The following is a 25803-nucleotide window of genomic DNA, read 5'->3' on the forward strand; positions in this document are numbered from 1 at the left end:
AGTAATTTTGAGGTTTGTTAATTTCCAAAATATTTGTGAGTTTCCCTTTCTACTTTGTTTTTAATTATGAATACCACTTAATTGTGATTGGAGAATATGCTTTGTATTATTTCTATGATTTTATATACATTCTGGTTTGTTTTGTGGCTTAGTGTATAGTTTTTCTTGAGGAATGTTTATGGGCAGTTGAGAAGAATGTTTATTCTGCTTTTAATGAATGGATTGTTCTGGACATGTTTGTTTATAATGTTGTTTGACTCTATGTTTTGGTTATTCTTTTGCCTAGTTATTCTATTCATTATTAATGAGGTATGGAAGTCTCCAACAATTGTCACTGAATTTTCTATTTCTCCCTTTATTTCTGTCTGTTTTTCTTACATGTATTTTGGTACTCTGTCATTAGGTGCCTATATGTTTATAATTGCTACGTCTTCCTCATGGCCCGACAATTTTTCATTATAAAATGACCCTCTTCATCTCTTAATATTTTTTTTTGTTTTAAAGTCTATTCTGTCTAAGATTAGTATGACCACTTTAGTATGATATTCTTGTGGATTTTTGTTCGAATTATATTTACTTTCCTAACCTTTTTAATACATTTTATCTTTGAATCTGAAATATGACTCCTGTATCCAACATAGACATACATCTTGTTATTTATCAAGTCTGACAATCTATACTTTATGATTGGATTCTTTAATCCATTCATACTTAATGTTCTTATTGATATATTTGGGTTTTTACTTGCAATTTTACTTTTTTCTATGCTTCTCATATCTTTTTTCTTTTCTTTTTTTTAAAGATTTTATTTATTTACTCATGATAGAGAGAGAGAGATGCAGAGACACAGGCAGAGGAGAAGCAGTCTCCATGCCGGGAGCCTGATGCGGGACTGGATCCCAGGACTCCAGGATCACGCCCTGGGAAAAAGGCAGGCACTGAAACACTGAGCCACCCAGGGATCCCCTCTCATATCTTTTTTCATTCCTCTATCTCTCCTGCTTTCTTTTGCAAAAAAAAAAAAAATAATGTTTTTATATGTAGCATTTACATAACTTCATTGATTTTTTTCACTATCTATGTTTTATAGCTGTTTCCTTAGTGATCTTTGGTTTACTGTATACACCTTAACTTATCAGGATCAGATTTAGATTCATACCAACTTACTTAGTTGTAGTTATATATAAAAACACTATTTCTATATATCTCTATATCCATCTCACCCCTTTTTTTTGAGGTACTATTGTAATACATATTACATCTATAAATACTACAAACTAAACAAAGTTTTGTTATAATTCTTACATAATATAACTTTATATTTTTAAAGACATTGAGAAAAGAGCAAGTATTTACTTACAGATTTATGTATTACGCTTATTTATTACTTATGGTTCTCTTCATTTATTCTTAGAGACTCAATTTTCCATCTGGAGGCATTTTCTTATCACAATACATCTTCTCTCCCACTGACCTCCATTATACTGCTATAGGCAAATATATTTTCATGCATTACAGGCCCAAAAATACATTATATACATACTGTTTTATACAGTGCTTTTAAATCAGTTAAACGAAGAAAATAGAAAAAAATGTTCATTTATACTTTCTTTTATAGTTTTCCAATTACCTTTCCTAGTGCCTGTCCCCACTTTTGGGGGACATATATTCAAAGTACTCTCTGGGGTCATTTACTTTCATCTTGAATAATTTCTCTTTATATTTCTTGTAAAGCAGGTCTGCTAGCAACAAATTTTCTCAGTTTTGTTTATATGAGCATGTCTTTCTTTCATCTTCATTTTTGAAAAATAGTTTTGATAGATATAGGATTCTTGGTTGACAGTTTTTTCCTTTGAGCAATTTGAATGTTATATCAATTCCTTCTGACCTCTATTGTTTCTGCTGAGTTCATTGTTAATCTTTTTGGAGTTTCCTTACATTGTAAAAAGTTTCCTTTTTAAGTATAAAGGGTTTCATTTTTCTATTTTCCTTCTCCTAAGATTTCTTCCTTGGCATTAAGATTCAGCATTTTTATAGTGATGTGTCTGTGGATTTCTTCGTGTTTATCTTAATTGTAGTTCAGTGAGTTCCTAGCCAGTTAATATGTCTTCACTGACTATATATCCTTGGAACTAATTCCTCAGACTTTATTTTTTTATTTTTTTAATAATAAATTTATTTTTTATTGGTGTTCAATTTGCCAACATACAGAATAACACCCAGTGCTCATCCCGTCAATTGTCCCCCTCAGTGCCCACCACCCAGTCATCCCCACCCCCCCACCATCCTCCCCTTCCACCACCCCTAGTTTGTTTCCCAGAGTTAGGAGTCTTTCATGTTCTGTCTCCCTTTCTGATATTTCCTACCCATTTCTTCTCCCTTCCCCTCTATTCCGTTTCACTATTATTTATATTCCCCAAATGAATGAGACCATATAATGTTTGTCCTTCTCTGATTGACTTATTTCACTCAGCATAATATCCTCCAGGTCCATCCACGTCAAAGCAAATGGTGGGTATTTGTCATTTCTAATGGCTGAGTAATATCCCATTGTATACATAAACCACATCTTCTTTATCCATTCATCTTTCGATGGACACTGAGGCTCCTTCCACAGTTTGGCTATTGTGGACATTGCTGCTATAAACATCAGGGTGCAGGTGTCCCGGCGTTTCATTGCATCTGTATCTTTGGGGTAAATCCCCAGCAATTGCACTGGGTCATAGGGCAGGTCTACTTTTAACTCTTTGAGGAATCTCCACACAGTTTTCCAGAGTGGCTGCACCATTTCACATTCCCACCAACAGTGTAAGAGGGTTCCCTTTTCTCTGCATCCTCTCCAACATTTGTGGTTTCCTGCCTTGTTAATTTTCCCCATTCTCACTTGTGTGGTGGTATCTCATTGTGGTTTTGATTTGTATTTCCCTGATGGCCAGTGATGCGGAGCATTTTCTCATGTGCTTGTTGGCCCATAGATCAATGGAACAGAATAGAGAATCCAGAAGTGGACCCTCAACTTTACGGTCAACTAATATTCGATAAAGGAGGAAAGACTATCCACTGGAAGAAAGACAGTCTCTTCAACAAATGGTGCTGGGAAAATTGGACATCCACATGCAGAAGAATGAAACTAGACCACTCTCTTTCACCAGAGAGTTTATACAAAGATAAATTCAAAATGGATGAAAGATCTAAATGTGAGACAAGATTCCATCAAAATTCTAGAGGAGAACACAGGCAACACCCTTTTTGAACTCGGCCACAGCAACTTCTTGCAAGATACATCTACCATGGCAAAAGAAACAAAAGCAAAAATGAACTATTGGGACTTCATCAAGATAAGAAGCTTTTTCACAGCAGAGGATACAGTCAAAAATACTAAAAGACAACCTACAGAATGGGAGAAGATATTTGCAAATGACGTATCAGATAAAGGGCTAGTTTCCAAGATCTATAAAGAACTTATTAAACTCAACAGCAAAGAAACAAACAATCCAATCATGAAATGGGCAAAAGACATGAACAGAAATCTCACAGAGGAAGACATAGACATTCCTCAGACTTTAAATGGTTGTTTTGTTTTGTTTTACAACTTTTACAGTTTGGATAGGGAGCAGGTCAGTGGAGTTCCTCACACTATTGTGCTGAAAGCCCCTCCAGGAATCATATAATTTTCAAACCTGGACACTCAGTGACTTGTGAACTCTGCAGTTTCCACAGAGTAATGACACACGGGTTAACAAACAAGATTAAGCTCAACCAATTGTCAGTGTTATATGAATGAGTCATAGTATATTTATGTGCTTTAAAGTTTTGCAGGTGCTAGCATGCTCTGGGTTACTATAATTTTAAAAACTTTAAATTCTGTAATAGTCATCCACATGTTTATTAAGTGGGTAAAATTCTAGCAAATGCTGAAAACTACACCTGATAATAACCTGAAGAACTGTTTATATTATAAAAGTTCAACAAGCAATTGGGGGAAAAAGCCACCATGATACACTATACAATTTAGTAGATAATACAGAAAAAATATAAAGAAACATTAAACAAATTTTTGTTCTAGTATTTGTAAATATATGCATTCTGGGACAGTATGAGTTTTTAGAGATATTAAGTATAAGAAATAGTGAAAGATATTAGGGGAAAGGAGAGAAAATGAGTGGGAAATATCAGTGAGGAAAACAGAACATGAGAGACTCCTCTAACTCTAGGAAATGAACACGGGGTAGTGGAAAGGGAAGCTGGTGAGGGGAGAGGTGACTAGGTTACAGGCATTGAAGGGGGCACTTGACAGGATGAGCACTGGGTGTTATACTATATGTTGGCAAATCGAACTTCAATTAAAAAATATAAAGTAAAAAATAAAATTTACAAGAGCCATAGAGGACATAATAAATGCCAATTACAGTCTTGGGGCCCCTAGAATCAGCGGAACTGTGGCTTTTAACACCAACCATCCTATTATGTTTTATTTTAGTTTGCTGCCAGCCACTGCCTTGAAAAGTCAAGCAAAAGGAGCCTCAGTATGGGGTATGGAAGTGTCTATACAGCACCAAGCATGATCCATTGGTGCCCTTGGCTACATCCCTCAGCCTGGTTGTAGAGGGGGAGATCATCCCTCTCACACAGAGCCTCAGCCCAAGTCTCCACATGATTCAACCTCGAGGTTTTTTCCAAAGCTAAGGGAGCTCCTTCATCCACTGCATGAGGAGTTCAAGGAGTCTCGCTTCTCATGCCTCAGTGGGTCAGCTGAGATACATGGACTAGCTTTTTACAAAATGCCCCACAGGATGAATGTCAGCTTGTTCACAGTGGTCACCAGCTCAGCAACACATACTTTCCTGCTTCTCCTCCTCCCCTGTCGTGTTTTCTGCACTTCTTCATTGTTGCTTTTTGCCATCACTTCCCAAATCAACCGCGAACACAAACTCCTATCTCAGCTCTTTTCGAGGGGGAGGGAGGAATACAAAACAAAGGAAGCAAGAAACCCAAGCAAGACAACAAGTCCTACTCAAGTCAAGAAGAAAGTGGTAACTCTAGCCAAAGCACTGACCCTCTCTCCTCCCCGGAGTGGGGCCCAAACAGCAACCCCAACACAATCACCCAGCGGGATCAATATCATCACCAGGACGGTGTGTTTGTTCGAAGATCCGACGGCTCCGCAGAAACCAGCGCTCGCGGTTGGGAACAGCCGCGCCACAAGTCCGGCGTGTGAAGTGCGAGGAGCTCTGGTTTCCTGCGGCTGCTGTAAGAAATCCCCACGGTCGGGATGGCGGAGGCAACACAGGTGTATCCCTTCAGCCTTCTGGGGTCCCAGTCGGAGACCAGAGTCCCCGCGCCGACGTCGGGGTCCTTGGCCCCTGGCACCCCGCGGCATTTCCGCGTTAGTGGGGCCCCCGAAGGTAAGCGGGCGGACAGGCCCCAGCGGCGAGCCGTCCTCGCCCTCCCAGGGTCTGGGCTCAGACCCAGGTGACCTCGCAAGCTCTGCGGGGCGTGCCCCCGTGCCCTTCGCCAGCATCTGGGACAAGGCAGCTCCGCGCACGGAAACATGAGCAACCTCTGCGAGCAGAGAAAGAGGGACAGTAAGGGGCTACACGGCTGCAGGCTGCAGCATGGGGCAGAGCGGGGGGAGGACGGGGCACCGCCTTCCGAACCCTAAACTCAAAGGGATCCAGAGAGAGAACGGAGCTCCTGCAGAACCCAGCGGAGGCGGCCGAGTCCCGGCGGGAGGGGGGGAGGGGCGGGGAGGGGCCGGGCGGGCCGGGCGGGGAGGGGCGGGGCGGGGGAGGGGCCGGGAGGGGCGGGACGGGGCGGGGCAGGGCGGGGAAGGGCCGGGAGAAGAGGGGCGGGGCGGGGGAGGGGCCGGGAGGGGCGGGACGGAGACGGCCGAGTCCGGGGCGGGGAGGGGTGGGGAGGGGCCGGGAGGGGAGGGGTGGGGAGGGCCGGCCGGCTCCGGGAGGGGACGGGGAGGGGAGGGGCGGGACGGGGCGGGGCAGGGCGGGGAGGGGCGGGAAGGGGCGGGGCCGGGAGGGGCAGAGACTGCCCAGTCCCAGCAGGGAGGGGGGCGGGGGCGGGAAGGGGAGGGGCCGGGAGGGGCGGGGCGGGGGATGGGCAAGGAGGGGCCGGGAGGGGCGGAGACGGCCGAGTTCAGGCGGGGAGGGGAGGGGCGGGGGGAGGGGGAGGGGAGGGAGCCGAGGGCGGGGCGGGGGAGGGGCCGGGAGGGGCCGGGAGGGGCGGAGACTGCCGAGTCCAGGCGGGGAGGGGAGGGGAGGGGAGGGGCGGGGCGGAAGGCCCCGCCGCGGGGATTAGAGTCGCAGCAGGAGTTGAGAGACGCAGGGGAGGCAGAGACAGGCAGGGAGCCAGGGAGGCCAGTGCAGCATTAGCGATGACAGCCCGGAGCGTCTGGGGTCTTCGGGAGGGGGCGGGGGGGGGGTAGAGCGAGGGGAGTTGGGAGGCTGCTGGTGGAAGGGGGACAGGAGGGAGGCGCTGCGGAAGCTGGAGCCTCACTCGCACCTCTGCTCGGGCCCAGTGACCAGGCTCCAGGCCTGTGACGTGGGGTCACTCCTTCAGGGGCGGTTCCTCTGCTTCCAAAGCCGGGTGTTGGGCTCACGAGGCGTCGGTCTCAGTGGCTTCCCTCGGGCGGCTGAACCGTTTCCAGCTTGTGACTCAAAGTGAGAGACGTGTGACTCCTCCGTGAACACCCAGGGGGACAGTAGGGGCTTCCCCTGGCCGACTTTCCATCCCCTGCTTGTGTGTCGGGGAGTAGGGGAGGGGGTCAGTAGTAACATCAAAGATCACATGATCACCGATCACCAAGGAAATATAAGAATGAGGAAGTTTGAAATACTATGAAAATGACCAAAATGTGACACAGAGACATAAAGTGAACATTTGCTATTGGAAAAATGGGGCCAAAGGCTGGCTCCGTGGGGCCTTGCCACAGAGCAAGTGCACAGGTGTAGCATCTGCGAGTGTGACCGCGTGAAGCCAGGTACACCGTGTGCCTGCGAGCGCCCTGCTCGGCTGCTTGCCCACCCTCTGCAAGGGTGGCGGAGAGGCCTGGCTCCCGCTGGGGACCCGGACAGGCACCGGCTGCCACACTCTTCAGCCCTTGAACCACAAGCGGGCGTGTTCCCCATTATTCCCGATGCCCAGGGAAGGGCCACACAGCCTGTTTCCACATGGGCACTGGGAAGGGTCCCCGGGCTCCTAGGCTGGACGTCACCCCCCGGCTCCCCAGAGCCTGCTCTGGGGAGACACGGGGCGGCCGCGCTGGACCCAGGCTGCCCTCGGTGTGCCCGCCACCCTGGCAGCGCCCTGGGAACCTCCCTCCCCTGTGCGGCCCTGCGCAAGGGCCCAGATGGGCAGGCAAGTGCCCATGGCCGAGGACAGCAGAGGCTCGGGGAAGCGAGACCTGCCACAACCCGGGAGACCCCAGACAGGCAGGCAGGTGCCCGCGGCCGAGGACAGAGGCTCGGGGAAGCGAGACCTGCCATGACCCGGGAGACCCCAGACGGGCAGACAGGTGCCCGCGGCCGAGGACAGCAGAGGCTCAGGGAAGCAAGACCCCAGGCAGCCTGTGTCCCCACCTCCGCAGGGCAGGGCACAGCTGGCCCGGAGGGCACGTCCACAGTGGGGGCAGGGGTGCCAGGCTTCTCCATGAGGCCTTGAGGTCTCCGGCCTGAGCTTTGGGCAGACGCTCGCCAGCTGTTCACCAGGTGTTTGCCCTCGTTTCTCAGATTAGGGTTGGACATTCCCAGCAGCTTCCCTGGGGCGTGACAAGAAGGCATGGTGGCCGAGCCCTGGGGTTCTCCGTGCTGCTCTGTCCTCGGTGAGCTTGGCTCCCGAGAGTGTGGGAATCACGGGCGGGGACCGGGTGTGCGGCGAGTCAGGCAGCGTGGGCGATGGGACGTGGCCTCAAAGAGCATCTCGAGAACAAGCCTGGGACACAACCCAAACTCTTAGGGTGAACCCTGGATCCTTGAAGCCGGACCTCAGTCTTGCCCTCAGCCCTATACTCTCACCCTCATCTCTGACCCCTACTTTAGCCCCTGCCCCTGAGCTCAAAAATCCCATCTTTACCTGTCATCTGCCTCTGCCTTGGCTCTGTGTATGAATCCGGCATCACAGAGCTGATGAAGACAAGCCACAGTGGTGCTGGGGACATCCAGGACGGCACGCAGAAACCGTAAGTTCTCAGATTCCCTCTGAAGGCTGAATACACTCATGTTTACAAAATTTAGGTTTCATTTTTTTTGGCCTTCCAAGTTACTAGTTTCACTGCATATACTTCATTTTTTTAATGACAACAACTTTTGACATCTGTCTTATTGCAACATGGTGTTACTAACTGCAGTCACCATTCTGTACATTATGTCCCACGATGTATTTATTTTATGTCTGGAAGTTTATACCTTTGACCCACTTGAACCGTTTCTTCATCAATATGCTTTTACTTTATTTTTTGAAGATTTTATTTATTTTGAGAGAGTGTGTGTGTACACGAGTGGGGGGAGGGCAGAGGGGGTGGGAGAAGCAGACTCCCCTCTGAGTGCAGAGCCTGACATGGGGCTCGCTCCCACGACCCTGAGATCATGACCTGAGCTGAAACCAAGAGTCAGGAGCTTAACCGACTGAGCCACCCAGGCACCCCCCCCCCATATGCTTTTAAAGTCATAAAACAATTTTAAAAAAAAACACCATATTCTAGTAAATTAACTTGAACATTATCAGACTTTGTTATAGGATGAAGACATTAAGTATGGGGATGTGAAAAGGATCCAGTATTCTTAGAAAGAGCATACCAGGTACTAACCACAGGTCTCTCCTCCACCGAGTCAACTGATGCGGATATAAGGGTTTTCTTTTTTTCTTTTTTTTTTTAATTTTTTTATTTATTTATGATAGTCACAGAGAGAGAAAGAGAGAGAGGCAGAGACATAGGCAGAGGGAGAAGCAGGCTCCATGCACCGGGAGCCCGATGTGGGATTCGATCCCGGGTCTCCAGGATCGTGCCCTGGGCCAAAGGCAGGCGCCAAACCTCTGTGCCACCCAGGAATCCTGGATGTAAGGGTTTTCATTGCTGATGTCATGATGTTTATTTCTAGCAATTTCCCTGATTCTGTTTTTATACTTCCCATCACTCTGCTCTTCCATCTTCTCATGCATGTTTTCCACCTTCCACTAGATCCTTGAACACACTAATCATGAAGATTTTAAGGTCCTCGTCTGGGAGATCCAAAATCTCTGTCATCTGTTAACTGATCCTATTGATCTCTTCATTTCTTGATTGTGGTAGTTTTTTTCCTTGCTATTTTGTGTGTATAATTTTTAAAATTCAATGCTGAACACCATGTGGGTGCAGGAAAAACTGAGGTAAATCATAATTATCCTGGAAACCGGCATGACTGTTATTCTGTCAGGCCATTGATGTGGAAAGTTGAAACAATCCAGACAAGAGTTGAGCTAAATTTGGGATTTGTTGTTATCATTACTTCTTTTATGCCAAGACTTCACATTTCTCCAAGGGAGTCATCTCACTGCCTTGGGCACAGGGCAGAGGCTGGGGTGCCGGGATGCCTTTCTCAACCCAGGTGTCCACACTCAGCTTTCAGCCACTTCTCCATTGTTCTTGCCTCTGTCGCGCAGCAGATGGCTGCCGACGGGTTCTGGGCTCACTGTGAGGGGCAGGGGACCCTCTGTGTCCTGCTGACCCTCAGCCCTGTGCAGGCTCTCGCACCTGGGCAGGATGCTCCTGTCCCGCCCTCCTCTGCCGCCCAGCCTGCCTGGCAGGGGGGGGGGGGGATGTCTGCCTCACACATCCCCCTCAGCCTGCGGTAGAGCTTCCTACCTGCCCTCAGGGGCTCAGGACTTTGCTTCCTGTTTGTCCCCAGCAGCCCTGGTCCTTGCCTGCCCTTCCCCAACAGCTTAAGGCTTTCTTGTCAGTGAGGAACAAAGGTCAAGTGGGTGGTGGTTTCTCCAGGCCCCCCCCCCCCCCCCCCCCCCCCCCCCCGCACTCAGGCCCTCAGGCCTGTCCGCATCGCTGAGAGGGAAAGCGCTGCCCCCCCCCCCCCCCCCCCCCCCCCGCCCCACCAGCTTCGGCCGACCCCATCTGTCCTGCGAGCTTATGGCGAGCGAATGAAGGCCCCTTCTCTTTCCTGTCCAAGCCCCCCAGCTCTTCCTGCCCAGACTTGGGCTTTGGCAATTCATTAACATTGGGGCAGACTTCTCCCTGTCCAGGTGACGGCTTCCTCTCCTCCCCCCTTGCAGAGTTCTGCCCCGCCTGGGATTTCAGGTAAGGCCACTTTGACCGGTGCTTTGTCTGGCTCTTTCTTGTCAGGAGGACAACACTCTTGAGCTTTCTACAGCTTGGTGGAAGTGGAACTCATATTTTCCTAACAGCTCTCGTTCAGTGAGGGGAACTCATGCCAGCAAATATCTTCCATGTTATAAAAAGGCCTGTGGATGACGGTCACACCCAGTTAAAACCTGTCATACATAGGACTGAAGTCATTGGCGCCAGCACTTACTTAGTATCCAGCGGGCATCTACTCTATGTGAGTTCTGATCGCGTTGAGGAAATAGATCTTGCGGGGATTTTAACCAGAGATGCTGGTGGCCACAGGTGGGCCGAGACTGTTCTGCTTTCCTCTGGTTTGTCTTTTATTTCAATCTGGGTAAGAAGCAGAGCTTGAAAGACTGACGTATGCTCAATAATCCATTACACATCGGGTCAATGTTCAGCTCCCTTTGATCAACAGCAGGCTTTAAGGTAAAATTCTGCAGAGTGGTGGTCAGGAATAAAAATACCTCCATTCGAGCAAGACTTTCTCCAAGACATGCCCGTTTTCCTGGAAGCAAAAATCATTTCATTAATTGACTTTTGTGAAGACTGACAAAGGAAAATGGAAATTTTATCGTCCAGAGTTCTTTTTGTTCTTTGCCCTCCAAAGATGGCTGGAACCTGGTCACCTGTCAGGATGACAGGATGGGAAGCCTCCCAGTGATCATCTCCAGGTACCAGAGGGAAGTGACAGAAATACCATTTTCAGAAAAGTTCATGTTGAGCTGGAGGGTGGCCTCTTTCATCATCTAGAGATTATTTTCACATGCGCACAAGAAAAATTCGATTTTTACATTGTTTTTATTGTAGATGGCCATGTATTTCAGGGGCAAGTGAAAATCATTTCACAATCATTTCCACAATCATTTTATTACAAACTATATTTTAAAATATACTGAATTGATTTATCTGTGATTCCATTTTAATGAATTAAATTGATAGATGGCCGGAAATGTGGAGTTTTATTTACCAATAGAGAAAGGCACGAAGAAGTCACTCTTCTGAAAGCTGCCATTTTCATCCAGAAAATGGTTCGGATCAAACCTTTGTGGGTTCGTAAACTCTTTACTGTCGTACAAAACAGAGGAGAGCAATGGGAACACAGTTGTGCCCTAAAACCAAGAAAATCTGATAGTTAACTGAGGCACTTCTTTCCAGAGAGCCCAGTGTCAGTTGGTGGAAGGTGGGATGACAAGTGACGCAGGTGACTCTGTGGGGAATGGCTCCATCATGACACTGGATCTGCGGCTTTCCCTGCATCTGCAGGAGGAATAGTTCAGGGACACATGACACACTGGGGGAGTCAGGTGGCAGTTGATGCTGAAGTGTCCAAGCAAATGGGTAGGACTCTCTGATCCAGGGCGTGAATATGAAATAGACCCTCGGGGTTCCCGCCTTTGCCACCACGTAAACACAGACTCTAAGACACACATCCTTGGATCTGCCTTCACCCTCACAGGAGCTGGTTCCCAGAGCCAGCGCAAAGCTTGAAAAATGATAACAGAAAAAAACTACTGAGAGAGGGAAATTTTGTGAACCTGTCTACAGCAGTGGTAAATCCAAGAAATTTTCTGTCTGATACTTTTTAATGAAAAGCAGAATTGTTTATTAAGGGGTTACAAACGGGAGCAAAACAATGAGGACAGAACAGAAAGAGAAGACCATTGTGGTTCATAAAGAAAACCATCGCAGCTGAGTAGATGATACTTATATTTTGCTGAGGGAAGATGTGAACATATGATGGTGCAGATTGTGTATGTAAACATGCAATTGTAAAACACAACACTTTAGGAGGAGCCTGAGCTTGAAGAAACATGAAGTGATGAGGACTGTGAATTTGATGGCTATGCAAGTGAGGATGAGGTGTAGGCCTGTTTTTTGAAAAAAAATGTAAGTCACAAAATATGCTTTCTTTTTAAGTATTGTCTTTTCTACCTTCTCTTTATTCTTTATTTTGTAAATCTCATCATCATGTTGCAATTTGCCTTTCCCGTCTCCCTGTCTCAGACTCTGTCTCTCCTATCTTATTTCTCTTTATTTCCCTGCAGTGGATCCTTGATAATCTTCCCCAGATCCGTCAGCACTTTATTTCTCACTTCAGCTGTGCATAATAGACCCATTATGCTGTTTAGTCCAACTATTATCCTTTAACATTTAAAACAACTGCTTATGTATTTAAATAACAGCTTTATTGGGATATAAGTTACATATCATAAAATTTAATCCTTTAAAGCATACAGTGCAGTGGTTTTAGCATATCCACAGTTGTGTAACCATTGCCTACTTTTAAACATTTTATTCACACCAAAGAAACCCCCATACTGCATTAGTAGTCATTCCCCATTCCCTTTGACTCCCAAACCTGATAAACACTAGTCTAATATCTGGCTCAAAGGATTTCCTAATCTGGACATTTCATATAAATGGGATCATACAAAACACATCCTTTGATCTTGTTTTTCTCATTTAGCATATTACTTTTAAGGTTTACATGTGTTGTAAAATGAATTGGTACATCATTTCTTTTTATGACTGAATAATACTCCATTGTACAGATAGACTTCTTTTTAATCTATTTGTGAGTTTTGGACATTCGAGTTGTTGCCATTTTTTTGGCTGCCATAAAGAATGCTGCTGGAGACACTTGTGTACAGGATGTGTGTGCGTGCGCGCACGTGTGTGTGTGTGTGTGTATTCACTGTTTGGTTTGTGAATTCTGCCCCCTAATAGCAGTGAAACTTTTGTGTCTAAACCTAGGCATGGCATAGGACTGGGCTTTGTCCTTACCCAGAATCCTTGGCAGTGATGATTCTCCATTGTGCTTGTTGGCTTGTGAGAGGAATTTTCTGGGTCTCATAGAGCGCATGGTCTTCATGCTGGGGTCAGGTCTAGCTGCTGCCCCACATGGACCAGTACACCGTTCTTGCCCATGGGGCTCAAATCTCTGGCCCCTAGCTGCTAGGATCTCTCAAAGCCTCTATCCATGTGAGTCACCCACGTTTTTACCAGTACTTGGTAATAAAATTTTTTTAAGTTACCTAGAGTATTATAGACTATAATTACAGTTTTAATTTGCACTTGCTAGTTTGCTTGAATATCTTTCCATACACATATTGACTTTCTAGGTGTTCTGGTCTGTGATTCTCTTAGTTTTATCTTTTGTTCATTTGTTCTTTGTTCTGTGTTTTATTTCCTTATGATTTGGGGAGTTCTTTACATAATTTAGCAGTTATTTATTTATCAGTTATATGCACTACAGGTATTTGTTCATGATCTTTAGCTTAGCTCTGGCCTTGTGTTGTGTTTGTTCTACAGAACATTTTCCCTTTTAATGAAATCACATTTGGCCATGCTTTTCTTCAAGATCGTGCCATTTCCATTGCGTTTGAGAAGAATTTTCCTGCCCCAATATCATAAAAATATTCTCCTGTTATTATAAATGAATTAATTTACTTCTTTTTTTTTTAGATTTTATTTATTTATTTATTCATGATAGACACAGAGAGAGAGGGAGAGAGAGGCAGAGGGAGAAGCAGGCTCCATGCAGGAAGCCCGACGTGGAACTCGATCCCAGGAGTCCAGGATCAGGCCCTGGGCCAAAGGCAGGCGCCAAACCACTGAGCCACCTAGGGATCCCCAATTAATTTACTTCTTGCATGAAAGTGCTCAATATTTCCAGAAATACCTTTTCTGTGGTTTGAGGTAGGGACTTCATAGGGATTTTTTTCTATCGTCATTTACTGAACAGTCTTTTCTGTCCCTAATTTACAATATCCCCTCATCACACACACCTGTCTAGGTCTCTTTCTAGGCTCCCTACTCTGTTCCCTGGGGGGAATCCCCACTATTTGAAACAATCACAATATCCACTGACATTAATTTAATATTATCACTCACCTTTTAAAAATGTATATGACTTTTCTTGGCATGTTTCCATTCTATATGAATCTAGGATCTTCTTGTTGTGTTCCATAGAAAACATAGTTCAGGTCAACTAATATTCGATAAAGGAGGAAAGACTATCCATTGGAAGAAAGACAGTCTCTTCAATAAATGGTGCTGGGAAAATTGGACATCCACATGCAGAAGAATGAAACTAGACCACTCTCTTTCACCATACACAAAGATAAACTCAAAATGGATGAAAGATCTAAATGTGAGACAAGATTCCATCAAAATCCTAGAGAAGAACACAGGCAACACCCTTTTTGAACTCAGCCACAGTAACTTCTTGCAAGATACATCCACGAAGGCAAAAGAAACAAAAGCAAAAATGAACTATTGGGACTTCATCAAGATAAGAAGCCTTTGCACAGCAAAGGATACAGTCAACAAAACTCAAAGACAACCTACAGAATGGGAGAAGATATTTGCAAATGACATATCAGATAAAGGGCTAGTTTCCAAGATCTATAAAGAACTTATTAAACTCAACACCAAAGAAACAAACAATCCAATCATGAAATGGGCAAAAGACATGAAGAGAAATCTCACAGAGGAAGACATAGACATGGCCAACATGCATATGAGAAAATGCTCTGCATCACTTGCCATCAGGGAAATACAAATCAAAACCACAATGAGATACCACCTCACACCGGTGAGAATGGGGCAAATTAACAAGGCAGGAAACAACAAATGTTGGAGGGGATGCGGAGAAAAGGGAACCCTCTTACACTGTTGGTGGGAATGTGAACTGGTGCAGCCACTCTGGAAAACTGTGTGGAGGTTCCTCAAAGAGTTAAAAATAGACCTGCCCTACGACCCAGCAATTGCACTACTGGGGATTTACCCCAAAGATACAGATGCAGTGAAACACCGGGACACCTGCACCCCGATGTTTATAGCAGCAATGGCCACGATAGCCAAACTGTGGAAGGAGCCTCGGTGTCCAAAGAAAGATGAATGGAAAGAAGATGTGGTTTATGTATACAATGGAATATTACTCAGCTATTAGAAATGACAAATACCCACCATTTGCTTCAACGTGGATGGAACTGGAGGGTATTATGCTGAGTGAAGTAAGTCAGTCGGTGAAGGACAAACATTATATGTTCTCATTCATTTGGGGAATATAAATAATAGTGAAAGGGAATATAAGGGAAGGGAGAAGAAATGTGTGGGAAATATCAGAAAGGGAGACAGAACGTAAAGACTGCTAACTCTGGGAAACGAACTAGGGGTGGTAGAAGGGGAGGAGGGCGGGAGGTGGGAGTGAATGGGTGACGGGCACTGGGGGTTATTCTGTATGTTAGTAAATTGAACACCAATAAAAAATAAAAAAAAATCAAAAAAAAAAGAAAACATAGTTCAAAGTTTTATATGACTTTATAGATTAATATGGGAAAAATATCACCTTGGTGTTATTTTTTCTCTACTAATATATTAAGAATAACTCTATTTATTTAGGTCTTCTTTATGCCCTTCAATAGCTTGTTAATTCTCTCCACAAATGTCTTGCAGAGATCTTGTTAGATTAATTCCTATGACTTCATTTCCTATAATTTTGAGTCCATTTTAAGTGGACGTTCTTTAAATAAACATAAAATAATTTGTGTTTCACTATTGCTGATGTATGTAACCTATATTTTCTATCATGAGTTTAAGATCATAAATTTTTATCACTAAAATATTATATTTGTTCCTAAATAAAAAAGAGAGCTGTGCAGCATACATTTTCTTTCCAATTCTCTTCTTGCTGCCCATGTAATTATCCCTTTATATCTTACTATTGTTTAAATCCAAATATATTCCAATTTCCATGAGAATTTCTGTTCTTAACTGATTATTTGATCTATTCCCTCACACTCTTTTGTTCTTTATCAGTCTCTCTAGAGGTTTGCTATTTTACCATTTTTCTCCCAAATCTAGATTTTATTTTTTTTCTATCATTAGTTTCTTTTTGGTATTATGACCTCATTTGTGCTCTCTTAGAGTCTGCACTGTTATTCTTTCTCTACCTTCTAATTGTAATATTCACTCATTAAACTCGAATCTGTCCTTTCTCTCTTTCAATATTCCTTTTGTCTTCCTTAGGTATATTGCACAAGCATTTCTAGTGGAGCTTTATTTAACTACTATTCAAGTGCAAACTCTATTGGAAATTGTGAAATCTCTGGAATAAAAACTGCCCAAAATATTTTTTTCTCCTACCTTTTCTTAAGATATAAAAAATTTTTTGATCATGATTATTAAAATGCCTCTTAAGAAAACAAGTAATTTTTTGGTAAAGTTTTTACTTACACAGAGTCAGCAAATGGGGCTAATAGAAACCCACTTCCCATAAAATAAAAAATCAGGCACTTAATTGTCATAATACAAGAATGTAAAGAAAGATGACTGACCTTAGGAATGTAGAACTGTCTGAACTTGGTGTCCTGAGTCACAGCATGAGGCAGATTAGAGGGGATGAGATTGATGTATCTCTGGACCTCATGCACTACGGCATCTGTGTAAGGCATCTGGGCCCTGTCGTTCATGCAGGGGACCCGGTCCCAGCCCACCACTCTGTCAATTTCCTCGTGAATTTTACCTGCATGAAACAACAGTGTCACTCATGAGCCATCCAGATGACATCCTGAAATGTCATCTGAAACTGGGCTACAGGGGTCCAGAAACTCAATTCTACAAATTCACAAAGGAAAGCATTCCCTTCTATAAGTCATGCTGTTTGAAACTGTGGTAGAAACATGTTTGATTTGCCTGAAATTGCCCATAATGCAGGATGTGCCCAGGACCCCCCATGAGATGATTCTGTTAGCCTGAATCCTTCACTTGTTCTTTATGAGAACTAAAAGGGCAGGGTTACAACCATTCAGTTCCACACAGATATTTGCAAGCTATACTGCAGACAATTCTGACTCCGGAAGACCATCTAAGATGTCACTAGCAACCAGTATTCTGAACATTTATGAGAAGTGGTGGGAAAGATACTTACTAAGTGTACTAGACAATCAGCTAGAAACCTGTTCCTCTCAACAACACTCTAGGGTAGGTTTTAATCTTGTTTTTTAAAAAACATTTTATTTACTTATTTGAAAGAGAAAGAGAGTGAGCATGGGCAGAGAGAGAAGCAGGCTCCCCGTGGAGCAGGGGTCATGAGCAGGTCCCCCCTGGGATCATGACCTGAGCTGAAAGCAGACACTTCACCTACTGAGCTACCCAGGTGCCCAAATATTCTTGTTTTTAAGAGGCAACAACTACAATTCAGAGACATCAAGTGACCTCATGGAGGCTATCCTATTGTGGAGCCAGGATGGAAACCAAGGCTGTTTTACTGTAACCACACAATGCTTTTGGAACAAAACTTTCTAAGTGAAGAAAGTGTTGATTTCCTTAAAGCTCTCAAGAGACAGCTATTCTAATTTCATGAAATAGCTCCAGAGAACCACAGAAGCACTAGAGAGGGGCCTTCAGCTCTCACTTTGTGTTGCTTTGTACCAAGAGGGAGACTGAACTGAGAATGCACGTTTGTCCTGAGCCACACAGCCAATGTGCGGCACATGTGCAACAGGCATGTCACATGCCGACCCTCGTGTGTGAAATGAAGTTTGAGATTCAGAAACTAATTCCTTCCTCTTTCACTGATCAAAAAATTATTTATGTCATTTGATATCATCTTCATTGTGATTAAATATTTCAGTTTATTTATTGCCTGCTTGTATAAGGCAGTATATACAGGGGTTTCCAAGGACATATCAAAATTTGGGAATAATGATCAAAAGTTGGGCAGCCTAACTCAGTGGTTTAGCGCCACCTTCAGCCCAAGCATGATCCTGGAGACCCGGGATCGAGTCCCACGTCGGGCTCCCTGCACGGAGCCTGCTTTTCCCTCTGCCTGTGTCTCTGCCTCTCTCTCTCTGTGTCTCTCATGTCTCAATAAAATCTTTTTAAAAATGATCAAAAGTTATTTTAGTTATTCTAAATAATTTCTAAAAATTTATCCTAAAGCCATGATCAAAGGCATATAAAATTTTTGGTACAATGATCTTTTTCAAATTATGTGTCATAGCAAAAAATGTAAAACAATTGAAATTCTCACAAATAATGAATTAGTTAAATTATAGTATGCTTCAGTATGAATAATTACATGCTAATTTAAAATAATATTTTATAAGAATTCCTAATAATGTGTAAACAAGCCCATGATGTATTACTAAGTGAAAAAATAAGGTTCAATACAGTAAAATTCTGATTGCTTGTGAAATGTGTATGTGCACACAGAAAGAGGGTTAGGAAGGAGACTGTCGGGACCCCTGGGTGGCTCAGCGGTTAAGCATTTGCCCTTGGCTCAGGGGGTCCTGGGATGGAGTCCCACATCGGGATCCCTGTGAGGAGCCTACTTCTCCCTCTGCCTATGTCTCTGCCTCTCTGTGTCTCTCACAAATAAATATAAAATATTTTTTAAAAAAAGAAGGAAGGAGACTGTCCAATGCAAATATACACTTATATCTGAATGATAGAACTACTTAGTGAATTTTTTAAAATTTGTCTACGTAATTTTCTGTATTTTCCAATTTTTATAGGATGGACCTGTGTTAATTAACTTTTAAATCAGGGAAAGCTAGTACATGAAAAAATTACCTGGAAGAAATAACTGTTGAAGAGTTGGGATGCCATCTTCTTCCCCGTGTTGCCCCCACCCCAGCCCAAATGCTCACTCACCCTCCACCTCAGGGTGCTTCAGCAGGATCAGCAGCGCCAGCCGCAGGGTGTTTGTGACTGTCTCAGTGCCAGCACTGAACAGATTAAAGCCAACAGCTACTAGGTTCTCCAAGTTAAATTCAGAATATGGATTGTGTTTTTCCTGTAGATAATGGAGTGATCAGTACATGATTTCATAAGTTCACTACTAGGTACAGACAGATGCAGGTTAGAAATGGTAATAAGCCCTTAGGAAGTTGAATATTTACTGTGTATACGAATGGTTATTTTTATGTCTTTTTTTGCCAAGTGATTTTCATTTGATACATAATTTGTAATCGGCAAAGAAATTATTTCTAAAATTTTGCATAGTGGAAAATATATCTTAGGATGTTTCACTTTTGACAGCCTTGAAGGTAAAAACAACAGGACCTGCTTGTGTATAAACACATGCACATGACACACCTGTTCGTGTGCATGGACTCACACACAGACAAGCATACTCGCAGTATCCCCCAAGGCACTTATCATCTGTCCAGGTGGGCTCTGTCCAGGCATTAGAATAAGGTGACCTGAGCCCCCAAAGTAGTGATGGCAGCAACTGTCACTCTGCATATCAGCCAGTTTGCCCACAGTTGTAGGATCAGCCAGTGAGCTCCTCAGGGCAAACAGTGGCACTTGGGCCACTTTGCCAACAGGTGCACATACTCAGCCATCCATCAGTTAATGAGGGAAGGGTATGCGCTCCACATGTGAACAAGAAGGTTGGGAAACACACAGCAGAGGCCCAGGGGCTTCCAGACAGGGATTGGTTGACAGGCCTGGACCTGAGTGCCTGGAACCCAGAAGAACACATCTGTGCTCCAAGGGCCACACAGCCGCCACACGTACCTCCTCCATCCTGTCGAGGAAGCAGTCAGTGTAGTCCCGGGGCTGCTCAGGCTTCAGAGTCTCTTGATGCTGTGCCACTTTCTCCAAAATGAAATTTTTTATATTCTGAACGTTTTTAAAAAATTTCTGGTGTCTCCCAGGAAGATAGTGAATGAATGATGGCCACAAATTGTAGAGCTGTAAGGAAAAGCCACATCCCCATTCTATCACCAGGAATCAAACACCAAGAGAGGGTTGTGTGGTCCTGAAGCATCTCTGTTCCACGGGACCCTACCCTCTGCAGCCCCTTCTTGTTTCTGGGTGCAGGATCTCAGGGTGGGCTCCTGCCTGCATTAGCAAGAGCCAGGGAAGCTTGAGGGCATCTCAGAAGAGACATACTGGCACAGGAAAGCCTGACTGCCCCTCATGGGCCCTCAGCTGTGTTCTGTCTCCCCATGTACACTCCGCACGGCTGCCTCCCTGCTGCCCAGGCTGGGACTCTGCACTCTGCTCACCCCTGGGACCAACGGCAGGCAATCCCACAACCAGGGACCATTGACTTCACCTGTGTCCAGAAAGAGCTTGCTATGGAAATGTTTTCATTCAGCAACATAATCAGCTGCTGCAATTCCTTGTCTTGGTAGTCAAGGCGCTCATTAAAGAGGATGGAGAAGATCATGTTGCAAGGAGCACAAGCAAAGATGAAGGTAGGGTCTACGGGCTGAGCTGATAAGAGGGAAGATTACAAACATCAAGGAAAACTTTCATGAATGGTCTACACTTTCCAAATAGAAAACAGGGAAGGTGGTCCCAGCGGTGTAGTGCTGGGCTCAGGGAAGCAAGGGGAGGTGGCCCTAACTCCCCCCAGATATCTGGCTGGCGGTGCATGCCGACCAACCCTGTGTGTGTGAGAGGGCCTGCATCAGGTGCTGGGCTTCCTCCTGGATGCGGTCCTCAATGCTCCTCTTCCCCATCCCAAAGTTCCGCAGGGTCATGAGGGTAAACCGACGCATTTGCTTCCACCGCTCACCATGGCTGAACACAATTCCTGAGGGAAGAACCAAGGACAGGAGTCTGGTCACCAGAGGGCAGGCAGAGGGGCCCTGGCACATGATGGACACTTGATACTATGGGGCTTCCTTGAGAACTTTCAGAGGACCAGAGCATCATCAACTTTTCCTTTTCTACCCCAGGCTGATGCTAGAAAGTAGATTTTTTAGAGTCCACAGAATGTCAGTTCTTCCTGGAGGCAGCTCATCTGAAGGGCTTTACTCTCAGACTCATCCCAGTTTGGCTCTTGTCAAAAACCCAGTTGTCTGCTTCTCTCTCTTTGTCCTATAGGAAAGTGCCACATCCAGCTGTACAAATCTGAAGTCAGTTCTGCCACAGGATTGTCAGGAAATACCAGCATGAGAGGATGTGAGCTCACACTAGTTACCCATATCCATCAATGGGGGCAACAAAGATATTTCTGATAATTCCAGGAATTCTAATTAATGTCTTAGACCAATTCAATAGGATCTTGGCACTATGACCAAAACAATAAGTAGTAAAAAGAGGCAGCCAGGACAGAAGAGAGTTTGTAAGAATTAAAAACTTACAGCATCTTATCTTCTTCTGACAGTGATGGGCTAGGTGATTCTAATCAATCCCTTCTGCTGAGATAAGATAGACTAGGTGCTACATAAACATATGTATGGTTCATAAGGACCAGTAGGAAAGCAGTACGGAGCCAACAAGGGAATGAGGAACTGTGGGGGTTGCTTTCCAATAGAAGCACAAGTGAGAGACAAAAACCAAGCAGACCTGTTGAACACTGGGAAGGTCCTAGAAGCAAGAGTCAAGCCTGCCAAGGAGAGCATCTTCGGTAACCATCTGGGGCTGCACCCAGGAGTGAGACTGACCTGGAGATAGATCAACCCAACAGGTCCACAGCCCAGCTTGAAGCCACCTGCTGGTGCAGGGCTAGGGTGCCCCTGGTGCTGTTGCCCTACCTGCTTCAAGGAAGCAGTAAATCTTCTCTGTACGAAGATGCCATTACTCAAGCCTGAAATTATCCCTGCAATTTTTAAGATAAGTTGTCTGGAACCTAGTACAAAATTAGTAGGCATCCCAATAGATGAGCACAGCCACGAAAGTACAGGTCACAGAGACCGGCTGGAGCTCCATCTGGTGGCAAAATCAGAGACGTTATTAACTCTGAGTAGGTCAGTGTTAAAAACATGATTAAGAATTTGTTAGAGATTGAAAACAAATCATAGAACATCAAGTTTTCAAACTGAAAAATAGAATAACTAAAGTTAATACTCACATTTACACACAACCGAAGAGAGAACTTGTGAGCTGGAAACTTAGAAGAAAACAGGTCAAACAACAGAAGTTAAAGATACTGAAAATCCTGAAAGAATTTAAGAAAGTTTTCAGATAACATGTATTATTGGTGAGTAACAGGGAAAGAATATTATGGGAGAAATGCTTGTCTGTATGATGACAGAACTTTCTCAAACTAACACACGTACTTTAAAAATGCAGAAACCGGGAGGAGGCAAGATGGCAGAGAGTAGGGGTCCTTGTTTCATCTGGTCTGTTTAGCTAGAAAACTATCAAACCATCCTGAACACCTATGGATTCAACCTGAGATGTAAAGGAAGAATGGCTGTAACTCTACAAATGGAAAAGTGATCACTTTTTGCAAAGTAGAGCGCGGAGAAGAGAGACGGAGGGGACATATGGGAAGATAAATGCTGGGGGAGGGAGTCTGTGTAAGCTGGCTGCAGGATAGAGCAGCTGATAGAGACCTGGAGCTCAAAATCAGGACCTTTAGACATCTGCTCCTGTGAGACAATTCCTTGCCTGAAAGGTGCTCAGTGGTGAAGTGGGGCAGAATCACAACAGAGATGGTAGGGTCTCAAGAGGGAACCCCAGAAAGGACAGAGGTTCGTGAGTCAGCAGAGTTCCCCAGCATTGGAGCAGGAAGTGGGTTGAGGTCAACTCACTTTGCCATAAACTAAGAACTAAGGCCAGGTTGGATGACCACTGTTCATGTTGGGTCCCTGCAAAGGCCTGGAATGAAGCAAACCTCGGCCTTCTTCTGGGAGAGACAACTATGCACTCTACCAGGCAAACGCCGTCTGTGCCAGGGCCCAGTGACGGACAGAAATGGGGCAACCCTCTGCTTCCTCAAGGAGAGGCTGAGTTGTGCGCACACAAGCTGCTGAAAGCTTTCCCTGCCCGGGCCACAAAAGGAAGAACCAGAAGTAATACTCTCTGTCACAGATCTAAAGGATATGAATTTAAGTAAAATGTCAGAGATGGAATTCAGGATAACAATTAGAAAGTTACTAGTTGGGCTTGAAAAAAGCATAAAGACTCTAGAGAATATCCTAGTGCAGAAATGAGATCTAATCAAGCCAAAATTATAAATACTCTAACTGTAATGCAATCTAAACTGAATGCTGGGATCCCTGGGTGGCGCAGCGGTTTGGCGCCTGCCTTTGGCCCAGGGCGCGATCCTGGAGACCCTGGATCGAATCCCACGTCAGGCTCCCGGTGCATGGAGCCTGCTTCTCCCTCTGCCTGTGTCTCTGCCTCTCTCTCTCTCTCTCTCTGTGACTATCATAAATAAATAAAAATTAAAAAATAAAAAAAAATAAAAAAAATAAAAATAAACTGAATGCTCTAACAGTTAGGGAGAGTGAGGAAGAAGAGAAAGTAACATAGAAGACAAGTTGATAGAAAAGAAAGAAACCAAGGAAAAGAGAGAAAAACAACCAAATAGCTCATGAGGAGAGCCTCTGAGAGATAAGTGGTGCCAAAGAAAAAGAACATCAAAATTATTGGAATGCAGAGAGAGAGAGAGAAAGAGAGAGAACCAGAAGGCATATTTGAGCAAATCATAGCTGAGAACTTCTCTAATCTGGGGAAGGAAACAGGCATTCATATCCAAGACATAGAGAGGACCCCTCCCAAAATCAACAAAAACAGATCAGCACCCTGGGATATAATAATGAAAACTTCAGAGGTAAAGAGAAAATCCTGAAAGCAGCTCAAGATAAGAGATTCCTAACATACAGAGAGAGAAATATTAGATTGGCAGCAGACATCTCCACAGAGACCAGGCAGGCCAGAAAGGGCTGGTGTGATATATTCAGGGTCCTAAATGAGAAAAACATGCAGCCAAGAATACTTCATCCAGCAAGACTATCATTCAGAATAGAAGGAGAGATAAAGAGCTTCCAGGATAGACAGAAACCGAAAGAATATGTGACCACCAAATCCACTCTGCAAGAAATATTAAGGGGGACCCTGTAAGGGAAGCGAAAGCCTAAGAGTGATATGGACCAGAAAGAAACAGACAATCTGCATAAACAGGGACATTACAAGTAATACAATGACTCTAAATTCATATCTTTCAATAGTTACTCTGAATGTAAATGGCTAATTCTCCAATTAAAAGACACAGGGTATCAGATCGGATTTTAAAAGCAAGATCCATCCATATGCTGTATACAGAGACGCATTTTAGACCTAATGAGACCTTCAGACTGAAAATAAGGGGGTGGAGAACCATTTGCCATGCAAGTGGACCTCAAAAGAAAGCTAGGGTAGCAATCCTCACTTCAGATAAATTGTATTTCAAACCAAAGACTATAGTAAGAAATGAAGAAGAACGCTATATCATTTTAAAGGGTGTATCCAATAAAAATATAATATCTAACAATTATAAATATAGGAGCAGCCAATTATATCAACCAATTAATAACCAAAGTAAAGAAACATATAGATAATAATACTTTGACAGTAGGGGACTTCATCACCCCACTCACAGCAATGGTCAGATCATCAGCAGAAGAGCAAGAAGAAACAGGGGCTTTGAATGACACACTGGGCCAGATGGACTTCACAGATCTATACAGAACATTCTACACTAAAGCAACAGAATACATAATCTTCTCAACAGAACATATAACTTTCTCCAGAATAGATTTACCGGGTTACATATCAGATCTCAACTGGTACCAAAAGATTGGGATTATTCCTTGCATATTTTCAGGCCACAACACTTTGAAACTTGAAATCAATCATAAGAAATTTGGAAGAAACTCAAACACTTGGACGTTACAGAGCATCCTAGTGAATGAATGGGTCAACCAGAAGAACAGTAAAACAGATCAAACAGAAATTAGGAGCTTGTTCTTTAAAATAATTAATAAGATAAATAAACCCCTGCCCAGACTTATCAAAAATAAAAGAGAAAGGACTTAAATTAATAAAATCATGAATGAAATAGGAGAGCTCATGATCAACACCAAGGAAATACAAACAATTTTAAGAACATATTATGAAGAAAGAACATATTATGAGCAACTACATGCCAACAAATTAAGCAAATGGGAAAAATAGATACATTCCTGGAAACTTATAAATTATCAAAACTGAAACAGGAAATAATATAAAACCTGAACAGACCAATAACCAGCAAGGAAATTGAAGCAGTCATCAAAAACCTCCCCCCCCAAAAAAAACTTCCCAAAAACCAAGAGTCCAGGGCTAGTTGGCTTCCCAGAGGAACTCTACCAAACCTTTCAAGAATTAATAATACTTATTCTATTGAATCTGTTTCAAAAAATACAAATGGAAGGAAAACTTCCAAACTTGTTCTATGAGGCCAGCAATACCTTGATCCCCAAAACAGATGAAGACCCCATCAAAAAGAAGAATTACAGACCAATATCCCTGATGAACATAAATGTCAAAATACTAACCAAAATACTATTAATAGTTTCCAACAGTACACTAAGAAGATTATTCACCATGACCAAATGGGATTTATCCCTGGGATGCAAGGCTGGTTCAACATTCACAAATCAATAACATGATAGAACATTAATAAAAGAAAAGCCAAGTACCATATGATCCTCTTGATTGATGCAGAAAAATCATTT

The 25803-nt window shown here is 44.0% G+C and overlaps 1 protein-coding gene across 3 annotated transcripts in view; it reads right to left on the reverse strand.

Moving 5' to 3' along the window:
* Window positions 1–8717: 8717 nt before the first annotated feature.
* Window positions 8718–25803, reverse strand: part of LOC144300885 (cytochrome P450 2C23-like) — a 34324-nt gene continuing 17238 nt past the window's right edge. For 2 of the 3 annotated variants that reach the window (XM_077877063.1, XM_077877065.1), the window contains 7 exons: window positions 20757–20906; window positions 20424–20584; window positions 19880–20056; window positions 19010–19151; window positions 16690–16877; window positions 11316–11457; window positions 10642–10853 (listed from right to left, as the gene is read on the reverse strand). In XM_077877063.1, coding sequence (XP_077733189.1) covers window positions 10666–10853; window positions 11316–11457; window positions 16690–16877; window positions 19010–19151; window positions 19880–20056; window positions 20424–20584; window positions 20757–20906 — 1148 coding nt within the window. In that variant the 3' untranslated portion in view covers window positions 10642–10665. Of the gene's footprint in view, window positions 9785–9853; window positions 10854–11315; window positions 11458–16689; window positions 16878–19009; window positions 19152–19879; window positions 20057–20423; window positions 20585–20756; window positions 20907–25803 lie in introns of those variants that run through there. The other variant, XR_013367623.1, reaches the window with a different exon arrangement.

The sequence above is a fragment of the Canis aureus genome, chromosome 29 (assembly GCF_053574225.1).
Source record: "Canis aureus isolate CA01 chromosome 29, VMU_Caureus_v.1.0, whole genome shotgun sequence".
NCBI classification, from domain to species: domain Eukaryota; kingdom Metazoa; phylum Chordata; class Mammalia; order Carnivora; family Canidae; genus Canis; species Canis aureus.